This window comes from Pteropus vampyrus, unplaced genomic scaffold, assembly GCF_000151845.1.
Source record: "Pteropus vampyrus isolate Shadow unplaced genomic scaffold, Pvam_2.0 Scaffold12, whole genome shotgun sequence".
Classification (NCBI taxonomy): domain Eukaryota; kingdom Metazoa; phylum Chordata; class Mammalia; order Chiroptera; family Pteropodidae; genus Pteropus; species Pteropus vampyrus.
In genome coordinates this window covers 5,533,534-5,552,218 of record NW_011888793.1, presented here as the reverse complement: position 1 = coordinate 5,552,218, position 18,685 = coordinate 5,533,534, and the positions used below count along the sequence as shown (strand labels likewise).

Below are 18,685 nucleotides of genomic sequence, written 5' to 3'. Positions count from 1 at the left end.
GCCTGGTACTGATGATACTAGAGAACACCTTGAATTTTCCATCTAGCCCAGATGTTTCGAGCTGGTGTGTATGTTGGATACATATGTTTTTTCCAACTATATACATTTACCACAATGTCCTTTGGCCTGTTATCCCTCAGTATGAACGTTCTCTTTTTGGGAAAGAGAATGTATTTTTCTCCTATTTCATGTGCTATGTAGTGTGTTTGTATCTTAATGGATTAAGATTGGATACTAGTCTGTGATTGGGATCAAACTTAACCTAAATATTCTGAATGTGACTTAAAGATGTACATATTTGATACAGACATTCATAGATGATGATATTTAGTATAATAAAGATTAAGATTCCAGTGAATTGAGGTGAGAGAAAAAGAATGAAGGTAGTAGAACAATCATAGATTAGTCTATATGGTTGAGAATTATTAAAGTAAAATATTCAAAGACTATTTGAATTTTTATTTTCTTCATTAGATATTGGTAGATACAGTCTGGGCCCTCTCTTACCTTACTGATGCTGGCAATGAACAGATACAGATGGTAATAGACTCTGGAATAGTCCCTCATTTGGTTCCTCTGCTCAGCCATCAGGAAGTTAAAGTTCAGGTGAGTTTGTTGTTGATAAAAGCATAAGTTTTTCTTACCACTAATTACTTTAATCATGACATTCAAAGATGGACAATTTCAGTAGTTTAAAGTTTTTAGCCTAATAGCAACAACATATTTGTGATGGAAAGAGTGAGTTACATCCCCATTTTAAAGGTGGAGAAAATAAAATTACTACAGGTCAGCAAGAAACCTCCCCCCTCTCCCAACCCATCCCCGATTAAAAAAAAAAAAAAGGCAAGTCAACTCCTTTGTAAATTACTGATTAATAATGTAGACCAGGGCAGTTCATTTAGCAACTTGGGTAGCATCAGAAACGAGTATCGATACTTTTATTTTTCTACTCTTCCTGTTCTCTTTTTTTTCTTCTACTCTCCTAACTCTTATTTTTCTTCCCCATTATCTTTTTTTACTCTCTTCCACTGCACCTGGCAAGTTTAGTTAATGCTTAGCTTCACTGGCACTGTGATAAAGGCTTTGTACTTAAATATGCTGCTTCCTAAATTGTTTCCTGTGAATTATTTTAAATATTTTTCTTTAATTCTGTTTTATTCTTTTATTATTTTTAAACTCTTATACATATCCAAAAATTATTTTTAGTTCATTGCTTTATCTCAAAGAACCTGCATCTAGAAAGAGCCAAAAAGAGAGAGAGTGAGAAGTTCAGACAAATGTTATAAGAAGTAAGTGTCAGACTACAGTGGTAAAGGGAGATGCAGCAAGCTCTGCCTACCTTTCTGAGGTAAATAGTATGCTTTAATCTTATAATGACTGAGCATCTACAAAGCCCAATAATAGCATAAAGAAAACTATTAACCTAATTCACTATTTCTCAACCCTTCCTGGACATTGAAATCAACTGTGATACTTAAAAAAAATTTTTATATTTCCCTTGCTCAACCTCTAGAGATTCTGTTTCAGTAAATCTGGGCTATTTCCTAGAAAGCTGGGCTTTAAAAAGCTCTTTAGATGATACTCACGTACAGTAGAATGGAGACCTACTGCCTTAAATTTTAAAGCATTTTAAAGATAGAGGGAGTACTTCACTAAATTCAGAAAGCATTTTTTTACATTAAAAAAATTATTTTTAATTATATTTAATTATTTATTTTTTATTATGGTGACGTTGGTTAACGAAATTCAGTAAGTTTCAGGTATACCATTCAACAGTGAGGCATATATATATTGCATTGTGTGTTCACCGCCCATAGTTAGATTTCTTTCTGTCACATATTTGACCCCGTTTACCCCATCTACCTCCTCCCCCCCACAACGCAGAAAGCATTGATTAATAGAATAGTTTGTCATTTAGGGGTATCCGTGGCTTATTTTAAATATTCATACTAAGCATTTATTATTAAGTTTGCATTTCTTAATAGTGGTACCTATATCTTGGTATAGGTTTTTTGTTTGTATTTTGTTTTTGTTTTTTCAGAATATATCTTCAGTTCTAATACTGGACTTAATTGAGAAAATAGGGCTTGGAATTTTTCTTTAGCTTGCTTTCAAGGAAAGTTAAAGTTCTATACATTACCCGATAACTGATAGAGATTTTTAAAAACATTTTCAACTTTCATACCATAATTTGGGAAAATAGAATAGTGTAATGAACTTTCATGTGGGTTTCCTCTGTACCTCTGCTTACTCTCCACCCCCACAAATTATTTTGATGCAAATCTCTGATATGTAATTTCATCCAGTGTGCATCTCTAAAAAGAAAAGCTATTTTTTAACATAACTATAATATCATTAGACCACTTTAAAAAAATGTTCATGTTAAAATCCAGTCAGTATCCAAATTTACTGATTGCTTCGTATTTTCTTTCATAGTTTGACCAAATCAATATCCAAACAAGGTCGACACATTGCATTAGGTAGCAGTGTCTATGTTTTTGTTACTCTACAACTTTCTTCTTTATTTTCTTTCTTCTTCTAAATTTGTTTATTAAAGACACTGGGACACTACCAAACATTTTGAAAGAAGTTAAAGAAGACCTAAATAAGTGAAAAGACGTCTATGGATTCATGGATTTGGAAGACTTAGCATTGTTAGGATGCAGTACTTCCCAAATTTATCTACAGATTGAATGCAATTTTTATTAAAATCACAGGTGCCCTTTTTTTTTTTTTTTTTTTGCAGAAACTTAAATGCTAATCTTGTAAGTTTCTACAATATCCATATAGAAATACAAGGGGCCCAGAAATAGTCAAAACAATCTTAAAAAAGAACAAAGTTTGGGGACTTCTCACTTTTAAAACTTATAAATCTAGAGTTAACAAGACTTTGTGATACTGGCATAAAGGTAGACATATAGATCAATGAAATAGAACCAAGACTCCAAAAATAAACCCATACATTTATGATCAATTGATTTTCAACAAGGATGCCAAGAAAATTCAATGAGTAAAGAAAAGTCTTTTCAACAAATTGTGAATCTTCAACAAATGGTGTTGACACTACTGGTTTTCCACAAGTAAAAGAATGAAGTTGGAGCCCCACTTCACACCATATTAAAAAATAATAATTTAAAATGGATCAGACATCTAAATGTAAGAGCTAAAAGTACAAACTTCTTAGAAGAGAATATAGGTGTACATCTTTAGGACCTTGGATTAGGAAGTAGTTTCTTAGATACGACACCACAGTAACCAAGGGAAAAGATAAATTAGACCTTACCCAAATTTAAACTTGTGCTTCTAAGGAAATGAAAAAACATACTATGGAATAGAAGAGAATATTTGCAAATCATATCTCTGAAAAGGGACTTATATCCAAAATACATAAAGAACTCCTTCAACTCAGCAGTAAAAAGACAAATAACCCAATTTAAAAATGGACAAAAGATTTAAATACAGTTTTCCAAAGAAGGCATACAAATGATCAATAAACACATGAGAAAGTTGCTCAACATCGTTAGTCATTAAGGAAATGCAATATCACTGTATACCCACCAGGCTGGCTATAAATCAGGAAGACAGTAACAAGTGTTGGGAAGGATGTTGAGAAAGTAGAATCCTCATGCACTGCTGGCGGGACTGTAAAATTGAACTCTTCGGAATATAGTTCAACAGTACTTCAGAAAGTTAGACATAGTTATATGACCTGACACTTTCACTCTTGGGTATATACCCAAAGGAACTGAAAACACATGTTCACACAAAAAGTTATACACAAATGTTTATGGCTGTATTATTAATAGTCAAAAAGTAGAAACAATCCAAATGTCCATCAACTAATGAATAGTTAAATAAAATGAGGTATATCCATACAGTGAAATATTCTTTGGCCAGAAAAGGGAATAAAGTACTGATACATGGCTACAAAATTGATGGACTTTGAAAGCATATGTTAAAAGAAGTCAAACACAAAAGGCCACCTACTATTTTATTTTAATTATATGACATGTCCAGAATAGGCAGATCCAAAGGGACAGGCATAGTGGTTGACAGCAACCTGGGAGTGAGGATGATGGGAGTTATACTAGTGAGTACAGATATCCTTTTTTTGGGATGATGGAAATGTTCTGAGATTACATAGTACGGGTGCACAACTTTAAATATACTGAAAATCACTGTGTGTACTTCGAAAGGGTGAATTTTGTGTTATGTGAATTATATCTCAATTTTAAAAAACTGGGTTATTTGTCTTGTAGAAGGAAGAGTTAGCCACAAAAAAACTCTTTAACTTAACAGAAAATAATACAACTAAAGAAAAATAATTGATAACTCAAGTTGATGTGATAGTGAAATCTCATATATTAAATAGATTTCTTCAGAGTGGCACTGTTTTTTTGGTTAACTTATTGAAACACTGAATCTAAAATCAAAAGTACTACCTTATTTTCTTTATGGCCCTAATTATTATCTAAAATTATTCTTATTTGTTTATTGATTGACTTCTACAACAGTATAAGATTCATAAGAGCTGGGATTTGTGTCTGACATATTCATTCACTCTTCTGTTTCTAAATCAGTGCCTGACACAACTTGCTCAAAAAGGATGGGTTGGCATGAATGAATGAATGGAATGTATCTTTTATAACCTTCCTAAAACATCTCTGTAATAAGAAGGAATATTTCACATAGTACAACATCTCATTAAATCTTTTCATGTTTCAGACTGCTGCACTTCGAGCTGTGGGCAACATTGTTACTGGAACTGATGAGCAAACACAAGTAGTTTTGAACTGTGATGCTCTGTCACATTTCCCAGCCCTTCTGACACATCCCAAAGAGAAAATTAATAAAGTAAGTATTTTTAAATACTATCTAATAGCATATAAAATATCATAGCTTTCATTTGTTAAATTAGGGACTAAGAACTATCTATAATGATAATTAATATAAGCTGTCATTTAGACATCATGAGAAGATAAAATATTTTACTCTTTGTAACATGTCTTAGTATATGATTTTTCATAAATCAGTTGTAAACAGCACACATTTGGCTCTCATGGAAATGATGAAATAGAGATAATTGGGTGTCAAATGTTGTATGATTGGAAATTTTTAAGATGTAAGTTAAGTAATCTAGTTTTAATATTTTATAGGTACTTAATAGAGTGTGTGTGTGTGCATGCATGTGCGTATTTGTGGAGGCTATGAAAAGGGGGCACTGACTGGTGATGCTGATATTGGAGTGCATCTGAGGCTGTTGTAGAAATACATGGGTTGTTGATTACAACATTGCCAATGATTATAACCCAAGAACAGCTCACCAAAGTAGCCTGGCACCCTAAAATCTCTAACAGGTTCATTAAATGTGGTCCTGTGATCTGATCCAAAAGAGCCTACTGCACACTAGCTAATACTAAGTTTTTGGAGTAAAATTTGCTTTACCAGTTTCTTAAAATGGAGAAAATGTTTCAATTTATTAAGTTTGGTATATTATAGTAAAGTTCTACATAGGATGTTAAGTAGATATTTTGCTTTATTTTATGCTAACTGGTTTCAGTGTACATTTATTATCTATGAAATTTGTAAAAGACTTGTAAACGTCTTGGCGAAAATAGCACCATTGTGGTGAAAAGGGTAGCATTAAAAGATCATTAAGGTAGACCAATAAAGCAATCAAACATCTGGTTCTGCTTTAGCTCTTGAGAGAAGTGGTGCAGCAAATGACAGTTACAAATAAGTATATTTAAACAATACACTTTCATTTTTCATATCTCAGTTATCATATTGAGATTTAGCTGCTTTGGTTAAGACTCTTGATCAGAATATAATAGAAAATAAAACATTATGTGAAGGGATGCTGAATCTTGCTTACAGTAGTTTTAGAATTTGTATTACAGCTTATTGGCTCCTTAGTATTTATTTATTCAGCCAACCTTCTTTTGAGTTTTAGTGTTTGAGAAATTGCTTTCAAGAATTTTCTAGAAGGATTAGTTCTCTATAACTTGGATTAGGGCCATTAGCAATTTGTCCAAAGAAAATATGAAAAAGGCATAGAGGAGTTGAGATTACTAAAACTTTTATTAGGGAACTCATTCCATAATAAATCATTCGGACATTGTAGTGAACGTGAGTTTTTTTTCAGTTCAGATGCAGATTTTGTTTTTTAATGAGAAATATTGAAGGGATCTTGTTCTACAGGAAGCAGTGTGGTTCCTCTCTAACATCACCGCAGGAAATCAGCAGCAGGTTCAGGCAGTAATTGATGCCAATCTTGTCCCAATGATAATACACCTTTTGGATAAGGTAAGAAAAATCATCTTGTATGTATCTGAGTAAGAGTACAGGGGTTTAAATTTAACAAATTATGTGACTATATTCTCTTCATTTATTTAATTAGAATCTGTACAGTTGCATGAATATTACAGCAAAGTGGTATTACTATTAAAACTCTTCAAACCCAGCAGTTTTTATATACAAGAAACATTTCAGGAACCCCGGCCCTTCCTCTGTATCTTTCTTTTACCAAAATTATCATTATCCTGGGATTTTTTAAACATTCATATTATACTACTGATTATACATGCTTGCATATCAATAATTTAATACAATAATTTAATACTGAGCACTTTAAACATATTATCTCATTTAATACTATGAGTTAAAAATTATCCCCATTTTACAGATGAAGAAACTGGTATAGACAAATAAATTGCCCAAGATCAAACAGCAAGAATGCTGTTTGTTCATATGCTGTTTATTCATATGCTGTATCATATCTCATGTATACATTAATGTTTGGGAAAGAGACAATTTAAAATGTCACAATCACAGCATGAGGGTTTTTTCTGAATACTGATCTGTAATTAAAGAGATAATATCTATCTTATTTTCCTCCTTGTTTACTATACATTGGTAGTAGAAGCTACTTTCCTGTAACCTGATTGATCAGGCTTAAGATTTAGGCAAGAATGTTTAAGCACTACTCTGTGTTTCCTAATGATTCACATCAGGAGACAGGTAATATCTGTTCTATATCTAGTGATATTAAAATTGATGAGTGAGCTCAGGTGTTCTCGGCCTACTGCAGCTGCTTATTATAAAGTTACTCATCAATCTTTCTAATGGTTTTTAGGCATTCAGTGATGATCATTGCCTGGATCCCTTATTTTACTACAAAATGGCGACTTTCTAACTCTGTTATTCTTTATGGATTAGCCATTATTCTTCAATCAGGAGCTTTTTCTTTCCACTATTGGTTTATACAGAAACATATTTCATATAGGAAAAGCAAGATTAACGCTTAATTCTTGCTCATTATCACAATCTCAGAAGGAGACTAGGGTAGAGTTTTTAGTGTCATTAGGAAATTATGGATTTTTTAATATTTTTTTATAAGCTTTAGTTTGTTATAGTTCTTTCTGACACTTGGGTTGTTCCTTGACCAATGGGAACCTCTTAAATTTGGTATCTGTGGTTTTTTTTTTATGTTACCCAAGTAGTTTTTGAGAGCTTCCTGTCTTTTGGATATGACTTGATTCCCAGGCTTATCTTTTACATTTTCTGATCTAGATCTTGAGTAAACTATTTCTCCCAGGTGTTCGTTCTTGTAGCACATGATATTTAAGGATCATAGTTCAGGTGCTAAGGATGATCAAAGTTGTCATTGTTTCTAGGCCTGAGAGAACAAAATAGGTGAGTTTTTTTTTTAGAAAGTGAAAAATATATTGTAATGTGAACATGAGAATTTGTAAGAAACAAATCATGAATGAAAGGAAGCTGTTGGATATTACCAGCTATTTATGATAACCATGTTTTTATTTTCACTTCTTTGATATCATATTTTCATCTCTTTTGTGCTGGAATCTTCCTAGAAAAATTGAGGATATATTGAGATATGTAATATAAAATCTATCAAAATAACAAGACCACATTGCCAGTAACATGACTCTGTCATTTCTGAGATTTCTTTGAGGGTTTTTGTCTTTGGCATATATTCCATCAGTGATGTACTTAAAAATAATGTGACACTTGAAATAATTCCTGTATGAATGGTTAAACCACCAACTTGATATACAGTGAGGTTATTTGTTTTTTATTTGGGAAAATAACTTTAGCTTTTTTTTTATTTAGTTTCTGGTTATATAAAGCATTTATATGGTTTCCAAGTAAAAACCATGTACCTTATTTTAGGTATGGACACAGAGGTCTCACTTATATTTCTGTCCATTTCTCACTGTTGTCTCCATTCCTTTACAAATGATCATTTTTATTAGTTTTTGGTTTATTCTTCCATTCTTTAAGTATAAGCAAATGCCTATGTACATACCTAGTCCCACCCTTCCTTACACAGAAGGTAGACTTCCATATATTCTTCTTGCATTGCTTTTTTAAAAATATTTTTTTAAAAAATATATCCTGATCACATGTAGAGAGATCCCTTATTCTTTCTTTTTTTTTTTTTTTTTTCACTCCCGTTACAGCTGCATAGTACTCCACTGTATGGATGTGCTATAATGTATTCAACCAATTTATTATTTTATGATATTTAAGATGTTTCTAGTGTTTTGCTGTTAAGTAGTACTTTAAAGAATAGTTTGTAAGTTTTTTCCATGTTTTTTACCAGGTTATATTTGGAATTACTAGATCTACAGATAGTCATATATGTAAATTTTGCTATATAATGCCCACCCCCCTCTATAAAGATTGTGCCAGGGAGCAGAGGGAGGTAGATAGAGGTAAAAGGGGTCAAATATTTGGTGGCAGAAGGAAATTTAACTTTAGGCGGTGAACACAACACAATATACATATGATATATTATCGAATTGTATACTTGAAGCCTGTTTGATATTATTAAACAGTGTTGCCCTAGTAATTTTAATTTTAAAAAAGGGCTGTACCATTTTGTACTCTTACCAGCCTTACTGACAGATATTTGGATTTGATGAGTAGATACTTCACCTGCAGTTTTAATTTTCATTCCTATTTGCATACATTTTTTTCTCAGTATATCATAAGCATTTTTCCAAGTTGCTAGTCTTCTTAATATTTAATAACTGGTTATTATTTCATTCAGTAGATTTACTGTAATTAGTCAATTATTCCCCTGTTGAGAATTTGAGTTGCTTTTACTTTTTAACTATTAAGTGCTACTAAGACATTATATGATAGAAACATAATATTACTTTGTTTTAAATTATTGATAAATTCTCAAAGGTGAGATTACTAAATCATACAAATGACTTTTTAAATGATGTTTAAATATATTTTTCAATTTGTACTTGAAAAGCAATATATGAGATAGTGTTTTATCAAAGTCTTAATTGAGGGCATTATCATTTTTAAAGCTTATATATTTAAAAGAATATTTTAACTTGATATTTCTTTGATTAAAGTGAAATTGTACATTTTCTCATTTTTTTTTACTAATTTTATTTTACCCCTGACGTCAATTAATCTGATATTATTGAACATTAATACATATCAATCAATTTGGTGCTAGCAGACTTTACAAAAACAAGTGCCTTTTGTTGAGGATAAATTGGGTCCAAAGATTTATCTTAATAAATAAAAATTATGTGTGCATATAGAAAGGCTAGAAGTAAACTTGAGGGGAAAAGCAGTTGAAAAATCATTTCAGAAAACATTTTTCCCATTTATCTTATATTGCAGTTTATTTCCTTTGCTTTGCTTTTACAGGGGGATTTTGGCACTCAGAAAGAAGCTGCTTGGGCCATAAGTAACTTAACAATTAGTGGAAGGAAAGATCAAGTAAGTTCAGCTTTTATTTATTTCTCAAAACTGGTAAAATAACAGTATAGGTGATTGAAGATTTAGGTTTTAGTAAAACATAATTTAAAATAATAGCAACAGACATTCTGTAATTTTTTTTCAGAAGAAAGTGTCACCTTGACTTCTTTGAGTTATATTACATAAATGAAATACAAGTGTTCTCTTTTCAACTTGGCCTACAGGAATTTTCTAATCCATTGTAATATCGAAGCACTTGTAGTCAGGGTTGTTTTTTGTTTTTGTTTTTGTTTTTTCCTTTAACAGTATTAAGGAAAAAAACAGGACTTTTTAGGTGAATTGAGCAGAATGAAACTGGCTCACAGATTCTCCTAACAAATTAACAACAAAATTTACCAGGCCCTGTGTAGAGACTAAACTCAACAAAAAGACTTGGAGCTAGAGTGAGGAATATGTGGTGCCTAGGGCATAAAATTTAAAGAGGCATTCACTCTTGAGTTGGGCAAGTGACATTGTGTCAACTGGCAAAAGAAAATGAGTTTTAAAGGTCCCAGGTATGTTTCGCAGGTAGTTTAAAAAGATAAATTTGGAACCGATAAACAATAAACTGACAGTTGTCACAAATAACCTGTTGACTGATGGTGAGCATTGAATCCACTTAATTACAGATAAAAAGCAGACTATAAATATAATACATGAAAATAACAAAATAAAAAAATGATAGAAAAATATTATGAAAATATTACCTAACCAATTGAAGGTGGCCAGGAATATGAGGCTACTAAAGAGCTAATGGATGTACTCACATTGAAAAATTAGTTTTTTAAAATACCATCCAGCCTCTTAACTAATTTTTTAATTTCTTAATATTAAAGAGGAAAGGATCTTTGAAAGTAGTACTCCTTGTGGCAAAGAAATGTTTCCTATAAAGTTGAGTTATTCATTTTCAACTTTATTTTTTCTTCTAAGTTCAAGATAAATAAATTTCATGAAAAAGAAATGAGAGTTGGGTTAGTATAGTCTAACAGCATGTGAGAGATGAGGTCATATTTCATGCTCAAAATTTTAAAGTCAGAATTTTTCCAGTGAAATAATATGATACACAGCGTTCACTTACCTTTATTATATCATAGTGTTTTTGTTCTTCAGGTGGCCTACCTAATCCAACAAAATGTTATTCCACCTTTTTGCAACTTGCTGACTGTAAAAGATGCACAAGTTGTACAAGTGGTACTCGATGGATTAAGTAATATATTAAAAATGGCTGAAGATGAGGCAGAAACCATAGCCAATCTTATAGAAGAATGTGGAGGTAAGTTTATCATAAGCTATTATTACACATTTTAATGCTTTTTTAACTGCTTTTATTTTCTGACTAATATAGCACTTCTGTATTTTTCTGTCTTAGATAATCAAGTAACAGAATAAAGTAAACACTATGTTCTATATGTACAGTTCTGCTCAGCTTCTTGCATATGCTTAGGTAACTGAATTGCTGCCATATAGAATAGGCACTGTACTCTAAGGTACTTGGAAGATGTGGTAAACAAGACACAGTTCTGCCCACAAGACATGTAGTCTAGTCATGGAGATAAATATGAACTGATTTAATGTGCTAATTACCCTAATAGAAATATACAACAAAATGAAATACCTAATCCATCCTGGAAGAAGCAGGAAGTGACACCTGAGCTGGATTTTGAGAGATGAATAAGGATTAATAAAGTAAAAAGGGATGAAAGGTGTTCCAGGCAGAGATAACACCATGAGCAAAGTCTGAGGTGAGAAATAGCATTCAGCAAATTATAAGTAGTTCAGTGTTGCTGAATCACAAAGTATGGTGTAGAAACTGCCAAAAGATGAAGCTTAAGACATAGACAATAAGCAGGCTCCTGCAGTCTTATGAGCTCTGTTGCACAGCAAATACTTTATTCTATAGGGCAGTAGTTCCCAAATCTGGCTATGTACCAGAGCCACCTGGAATGTAAACAACACGTCTTATTAGCTTTCTAGAATTAACAAATACATGTAATGTGGCTGTGGGACAAAATGTAAATGTTATCAACCCAGCTAAGCATAAAAGTAAAGGTATTTCTGAGAAAAGTTGAGAAATAATGAAGGGAGAGGTAACAATAAGAGTAGGAGAACCACATCTTCAACTTACTTGGTGGAGGAGTTCAGAGGCTTGAAAATAAGTAAGAAATAAGTATTTTTAAAGTTAGTAAAATGACATGGAATAACAAAAAAATAATGTGTAACTAAGTTAAGAACAGAAGATGGAGAATAGTGTTAGAGAACTAATTAGATAGTGAGTACCAGCAAAATTTTTTAAAAGTATAGTTAAAAATAGTTTACTTTTTTTATCACGTGAACATTTTAATTATGAAATTTTTATTTTTACATATTAAAATTAAAATATAGATCTTGAATGTTGCCTAACTCACTAGAGGCGAGGCCCAGAAATCTATATCTTATAAGCTTCCCAATGGATTCTGCCATAGGGTATGAGAAGCCACTGCAGGATTTTATTTGGTAAGCCATTAGTATGTTTAGATGGAGCATGAATATCAGAGGAATGGGACTCACAGGAGACAGGAGGCAGGAAACTAGTTAAAGTATATAGTGGTTGGACCACAGTAAATGAAGGCACTGATGATAGAGACAAAGGGGAGATCACAAGATAGACTGAAGTTTTTGAGATTTGATTGTAGAGTATTGAGGGAAAGGGGAACTTAGGTTTTCTCTCAGATTTCAAATTGTTGTTATCACCAAGTAAGCATAGAGAAGAAAAATCATTTTGAGTAAAGGCAAATAGCAAATTGTGTTCTGGACAGTTCTAGTTTTAGGTACCTGGTAGAATTTCACATCTTGGTAGAATTATCATATAGACATTTAAATTTTATACATCTGAAGCTGTAGACGAGCAGTCCTCGGCCTACATTAGCAGCTAAATTTTTTAATCGAAGGACCCAATAAGTAGAGTGTATAGAGTGAGAAATGAGCCCAAAACAACTTCTGCCATTTAAGGAATAGAGGAGGAACATTCATGAAAGGGCAATTTCACTTTATTTCAGAGACCTTAAAATTATTAGTCCTAAAAAAAGCAAAGCAAGATCTAATTTGCATATCAACAGGTTAAGTTTATGTTTTTTGTGTTTTTGCCTATGATTTAATAAACTCATTAATGCTTACAGGGAAATTTTATTTTCTCCTGAAATACTGTGATCTTAATCATTTTACATTATTCTTAACATATGTCTTAACATTTGTATATATTGATCACCAGTATTTTAAATTTTTTTCATACATGCTGACTAGAAAAACTTGGCAGATACTAGAAAGAAACAATCTGCTTTTAACAAAGAGCAATTTTACATGTTATTAATCCTTATAAACATTGGTTGTATATAGTATTCTGCTGAATAGATACATGTCCTATTGCTAACTTAATCATTTATATGCATTTAAACCACTCAGGTTGTTAAATTTTTTAAGTTAAATATGCTATATCTGTGCATAAAATCTTTTTATTTTAAGATTCACCTTTTTAGTAGATTCCCCAAAATTGTAGATTTGCAGTTCAAAAATTGTATTATTTAGTTCCAAGATTATAACTTTTTTGTCACTACTTTTTAAATACTACCGTTGTTTCACTTCATAAAATCTCTTGCAGGACTGGAGAAAATTGAACAACTTCAAAATCATGAAAATGAAGACATCTACAAATTGGCCTATGAGATCATTGATCAGTTCTTCTCTTCAGATGATGTATTTAATAACTTTCTAGTTTTCTTGGTCTTATGTATAAACTTAAGTCTGGATGAAATAATATAGTAAGCTAGGACATACATGTATATATTTTTGGAGGGAATAGAATTAAAATAGATATGACAGAATTGTCACTTATTTCATAAACAATTATTTTAATACTTTAGAGTCTCGGGGCATTCAGAGGAGTACTAACTCTAATGGCAAAAAAGTTAAGGATTTTTTTTGACACAGGACAGGTCAAGCTTTATTTTCAACTTGTCTTTATCGTTCTTACATTTTATATTTTTAATAGCATAACATGTTTATAAACAAAACGGTGTTACTAGTATATCCTATAATAAATCCTTTATGACAATAGTTAATATTTGACTATATCCTGTTATTTTTAGTTGGTGACCAGAAACAAATATGAAGATAGATAGATAAAATCAAAATAATAAATCATCAAGAAATATAAGTTACTATGTAACATAAGGTATAGTGTACAAAAGTATCTTCAGGTTGTCAGTATATGGTAGTTGAAATTAAAGCATTAACTTATTTTTAGTATTGCCTCTTTGGAAAAGTTAATTTAAAATTAAAGCAATTATTCCTCAGAAAATTTTAATCATTAAATACAGCTACCAGTAAATTTCTTAAATGATTTTCTCAACTCTTTAAAGAATAAGTCTTATACCACAAACTTTTCCACATTATCAAAAAAAAAAAAAAATGGAATATCATTACACATTTTGTTAAGCATGTATTGTTCAAACATTAACCTGACAAAATACGATTTACATGCCACATAATGACATTTCAGTCAGCAATGGACCACATATACGAACCTGGTCCTATAACATAATGATGGAGCTGAAAAATTCCTATTGCCTAGTGACAACAAAGCCATCACAACATTGTACCACAATGCATTCATTACTCAGGTGTTTGTGGTGATGCTAGTGTAAACAAACCTACAGCACCACCAGTCGTATAAAAGCAAACCACATACAATTACAGTAGTGAGTTATATCATCTAGGTTTGTTTAAGTGTACTCTTTGATGTTCACACAATGATGAAATCACCTAACAACGCATTTCTCAGAACATATCCCCGTCGTTAAGCAGCACATGACTATACTGGAAAATTGTTGAGTCTTAGAGAAGGTCAAGTTATCTAGATTATCAAGTCCGTTGGATAATCAAGTCCTATTTAGAATATAATGCAGATAAATCAAATAAAATTTAGAAAAAGCATATTTTTTCAGGGTGGCTTTTATCACACATCTTAAAAGTTGGATTTTTGGAAGTCCTAATTTACAATTACATATATACAAGGCCTTATGATTTCTAATACATCAACATGCAGTTCTTTGTTATTCTCTAACATTGTGAAAAGAATAATTCAGATGATACACATATTTATAGGAACTACACTGTAGGCTCATAATTTTATGATATTTCCAAAAAGAACCTGTAGAAATAAAACATATAGGATATTATTTATCCATTGTTACAGAGCTATTTTACTATTTTAAACCCAAATGTCATTTGTCTTCAATTGCTATTTTAAAATTAACCAAAGATTACAATTTAAAAGTGGTAGCATTAATTTTATTAATGTCATCAACTTTATTTGCCCAGGTACAAGGGAAATTATAGTGAGCATCCTCTCAGTTTAAGATGGAGACCCATCTCCAATTTATTATTTCTGTTTCATTTTTTTGGAAAATATCCATATTGTTTCCTCTCATTTCGGTGGCCTTAAGAAGAAGCCTTTACAAACTATTTCAGCTTTCTAAAGGGATGGTAGGACAGTGTTGGCATTCATCACCTCTCTCATACTTTTTTAGGGGAAAATAGGATATTACTATAATGCTATTTATGTATACTTCAAAACTAATCATCTTTTTTTCTCCCCCTTAGATTGATGAAGATCCTAGCCTTGTTCCAGAGGCAATACAAGGTGGAACATTTGGTTTCAATTCATCTGCCAACGTACCAACAGAAGGGTTCCAGTTTTAGAAAAATGTTGTGGAAGTTAGGTACAATGCAGCACTGAGATATATATATATATATACATATATATAAAAAGGTTGATCCATCAAGCTTGGCTCATGGGATCTGCTGCTGCATTAAATCGGGAAAGAAAATGTGAAGATTTCATTTGGAATCACAGAAAAGGCCCAAATGAGGTCAAGATGGCGAGTGGGTGCGAATGAGAATGAGTGGCAAAATGTAACGAAAACTTTACATGAATGCTTATTTAGGTTGTTCAAAGTAAAAAGGGCTACAGGTCACAGATCTTCAGTGCCTGAGAAGGAACATTGATTGACTTACTCTATATCAATTGAGAGTAAAATGCAGTACTGTCATCTTCAAGCCTTGTAAGCATAAAAGAGAATAAGATGCCCATATAAGTGAGCCAAGGCCTTGCTATGAAGCAGTGTGTGAATGGACAATGTTGAATGAATGTCTGGCTCAGTGATAGGGAGCCAGGTTCATCTTTCAAATCTAGGGCTCTTCACTCATGAAGCAGACTCCTAGTCCTGGAGTGACTGTGTACGAGAGTATGGTTGTGGTGCTGTATGTGAACGCATGCAAGCTTGATTCGCCTTCAGGGGGCTGATAACCTAGTAAATCATCAAAATGAGATCATAAGTGTTAATGTACACTGGACACGAAAACAAAGACCGGTTTAGCAGCAGACATTGGTTTACTCTGCAGCCTGTGTTTTCTATTACCCCTTCCCTTCTCCCATCCCCCTCCTTTTTTTTCTTTTTCTTTTAGGTTTTTTTTTCTTTTTTCTTTTTCTTTTTTTTTTTGTTTGTTTGTTTTTAGTTTTTATCTACTTTACCTAGTATGGCTTTTTAGTTGCTTCTCAAGTCAGAAAACTTTTCAGGAAGGTTTCCCTGTGCATTTGCACCAGATGAATGTTTGATGCTATGAAAAGCTTTCCATATCATCAAAACTAATTTGTGTAGATTTTTGCATGGAAAAAAATCATAAATTTCCCTCAAAATAGAATGTGTTGCAGTACACAAGTTGCCATAATAGTATAAAACAGTAAAATGTGCTTTAAAAAGCCATCCTTTTCATTTTCAGAGATAACATAAAGATCTTTGCATGAGGTAAATCTACAGCATAGTTCATTTTTAGATTTTGTTGAGTCCTGTAAAGAAGAAGAAGAGTTTCAGTTGTGGTAGAATACCGTGCTGTGTTTAAATGTTATTTGTTTTCAAACTTTGTTTTCTATGAAAATGATATGGAAACTTCTAAAATGGAATTTGGTGCATATGTACTGCTGAATAAAGACCGATGAAGAGGTTTGAATAGATGTACAAATCAAGTAATGGTTTGAACCTTTAATAATATGCCTAATCTGTTCAATTGTTTTAGAATCTTTTTATCTTAGATGTAGGCAGCCATGAACAATCTATTTTGAGCCACTTTAGGGAGAAAACTTTGTATTTTTAAAACTTGCATAAAAGTTATGCAAGTGGTTTTTATAAATTGGAATAATACCTCAGTTTTGAGGTTATGCACACTAAATTAAATGTGACATAAATTAATTTGTACAAAAAGAACTCTTTATAAGGTGGCTCATTGTAGGAAATCCTGTGCCTTCCCCTTTGAGCACAAGTGTTGCATGAACAACAGTTTGCTATAAGAAACATACCAGATTAGCCACCATTAGCATCTATATCTACTTTGTGTTTAAAAATCAACTGGTAATTCTGAAACACTGTAGAATGGATAAAAATTATTTTGTGATCATAACTCTTTGTTGAACTAGAGTATTTTTGCAGCATTCCTTGTCATCAAAAACATGGTTAAAGTTTAAAACTAGAAGCAGCAGAAAACTAGCTTGTAAAATTTATCCAAGTAGAGTGCAGGCTAGGCTGTCTTGGGGAAATAAACATTAAAACTTAAAGCAATGTTTTACATGAGGTGTGTGTGTGTGTGTGCTGTCTGGATTTTTTTATACGTATTAATGTCAAGTTAGAGTATAACTCAGTGGATTATATTAGCTTATCTCTCTTACGTTTTTGACCTAGAATCAACATAACAAGATAATTCTTAAATTCTGTAATATCAACATAGAACTAATATTCTAACCCACTGAATTTGTTCAGGTGACACCATCCGTGCTTCTGCTTTCTCCCAGTCCAAACCAAGGTTTTGACCTCTCTTCATTCTTCCACCAAAATGGACTAATATAGACAACTCGAGCTATATTTTGAGTATATACTGTAACTTCAACATATGGCTCCAAATACAGATTGCATACAAAGCATGGGTTTTATAGAAGGCTTAAGTTACCACACGGTGAACATGACAATACTTTGCATAATTTGTTTCTTAGTAAACAAAAATTTGGTTCAGAGTAAGCTAATGAAGTAGTAGGCCAAATGATTTTAAAGAATAATTACCCTTACATACATACTAATTCTTGATATTAAGGTCTGAGTACAAGGGCTACCTGATGGTCTAAATAATTTCCTTTCTACCCCTGGTCTCATAAAGGACATTTGATAGTCTAATAGAATTCTAAAAAGGACTTTTCTGTGTATGAAATTTTTAACATAGAGCATTATATGTGATGAGGGAAAAAATGGAATAATAAGCCTTCAGTAAGTTTAATGTTCATGGCTTCTCATATCTTGAACTGCCTTTTTGGAGCACTGAGTCCTCAAGTGCTATAAAAATAAGATTGTTATATTACAGGTGTATGACTAGCTCTAGTCTAAAATATATGTTTAAGATTTTTTTTTCCTTTCTATTGTGTATCATGGTAGATTTAGTACTTTCTTCATTACTCTGAACCAAACCCAGAGTATTCCTATAATTGAAGCTATTGATTAATCATTAAAAATATATCTGGAAGATTTTTTAACATTTAGTTTAGCCTTACCTCAGCGACTACAATTTATAGATTTTTGTGTTTCTTTGTAAAATGACTGAGTTTATTGTAACATTACTGTACGTTTGTGGAGCACCCTATGTGGATTCTCCATTGCCTCAGTTCCCTCAAGAAAAAAGAAATTTAGATAAGCTTTGGCTTTAAAGAGAAGTTATGTATCTTCTGTTGCTCTACAACAAATTACCACAAACTTACAGCTTAAAACAACATATTTATTATTTTACAATTTTGTGTGTCAAGAGTCTGGGTACAACTTAACTA

General features: G+C 32.0%; 1 protein-coding gene and 1 non-coding gene across 4 annotated transcripts in view; both read left to right on the top strand.

Annotated features, from left to right (window-relative positions):
* The window catches only part of KPNA4 (karyopherin subunit alpha 4), a 53,498-nt gene extending 36,048 nt beyond the window's left edge, over positions 1 to 17,450 (top strand). For all 3 annotated transcript variants that reach the window (XM_011379724.2, XM_011379732.2, XM_023524520.1), the window contains 7 exons: positions 475 to 606; positions 4,726 to 4,854; positions 6,202 to 6,306; positions 9,700 to 9,771; positions 10,900 to 11,062; positions 13,424 to 13,518; positions 15,427 to 17,450. In XM_011379724.2, coding sequence (XP_011378026.1) covers positions 475 to 606; positions 4,726 to 4,854; positions 6,202 to 6,306; positions 9,700 to 9,771; positions 10,900 to 11,062; positions 13,424 to 13,518; positions 15,427 to 15,525 — 795 coding nt within the window. In that variant the 3' untranslated portion in view covers positions 15,526 to 17,450. The remainder of the gene's footprint in view (positions 1 to 474; positions 607 to 4,725; positions 4,855 to 6,201; positions 6,307 to 9,699; positions 9,772 to 10,899; positions 11,063 to 13,423; positions 13,519 to 15,426) is intronic.
* On the top strand, positions 5,061 to 5,390 carry LOC111732949. The gene has a single exon (XR_002777771.1).
* Positions 17,451 to 18,685: the final 1,235 nt, after the last annotated feature.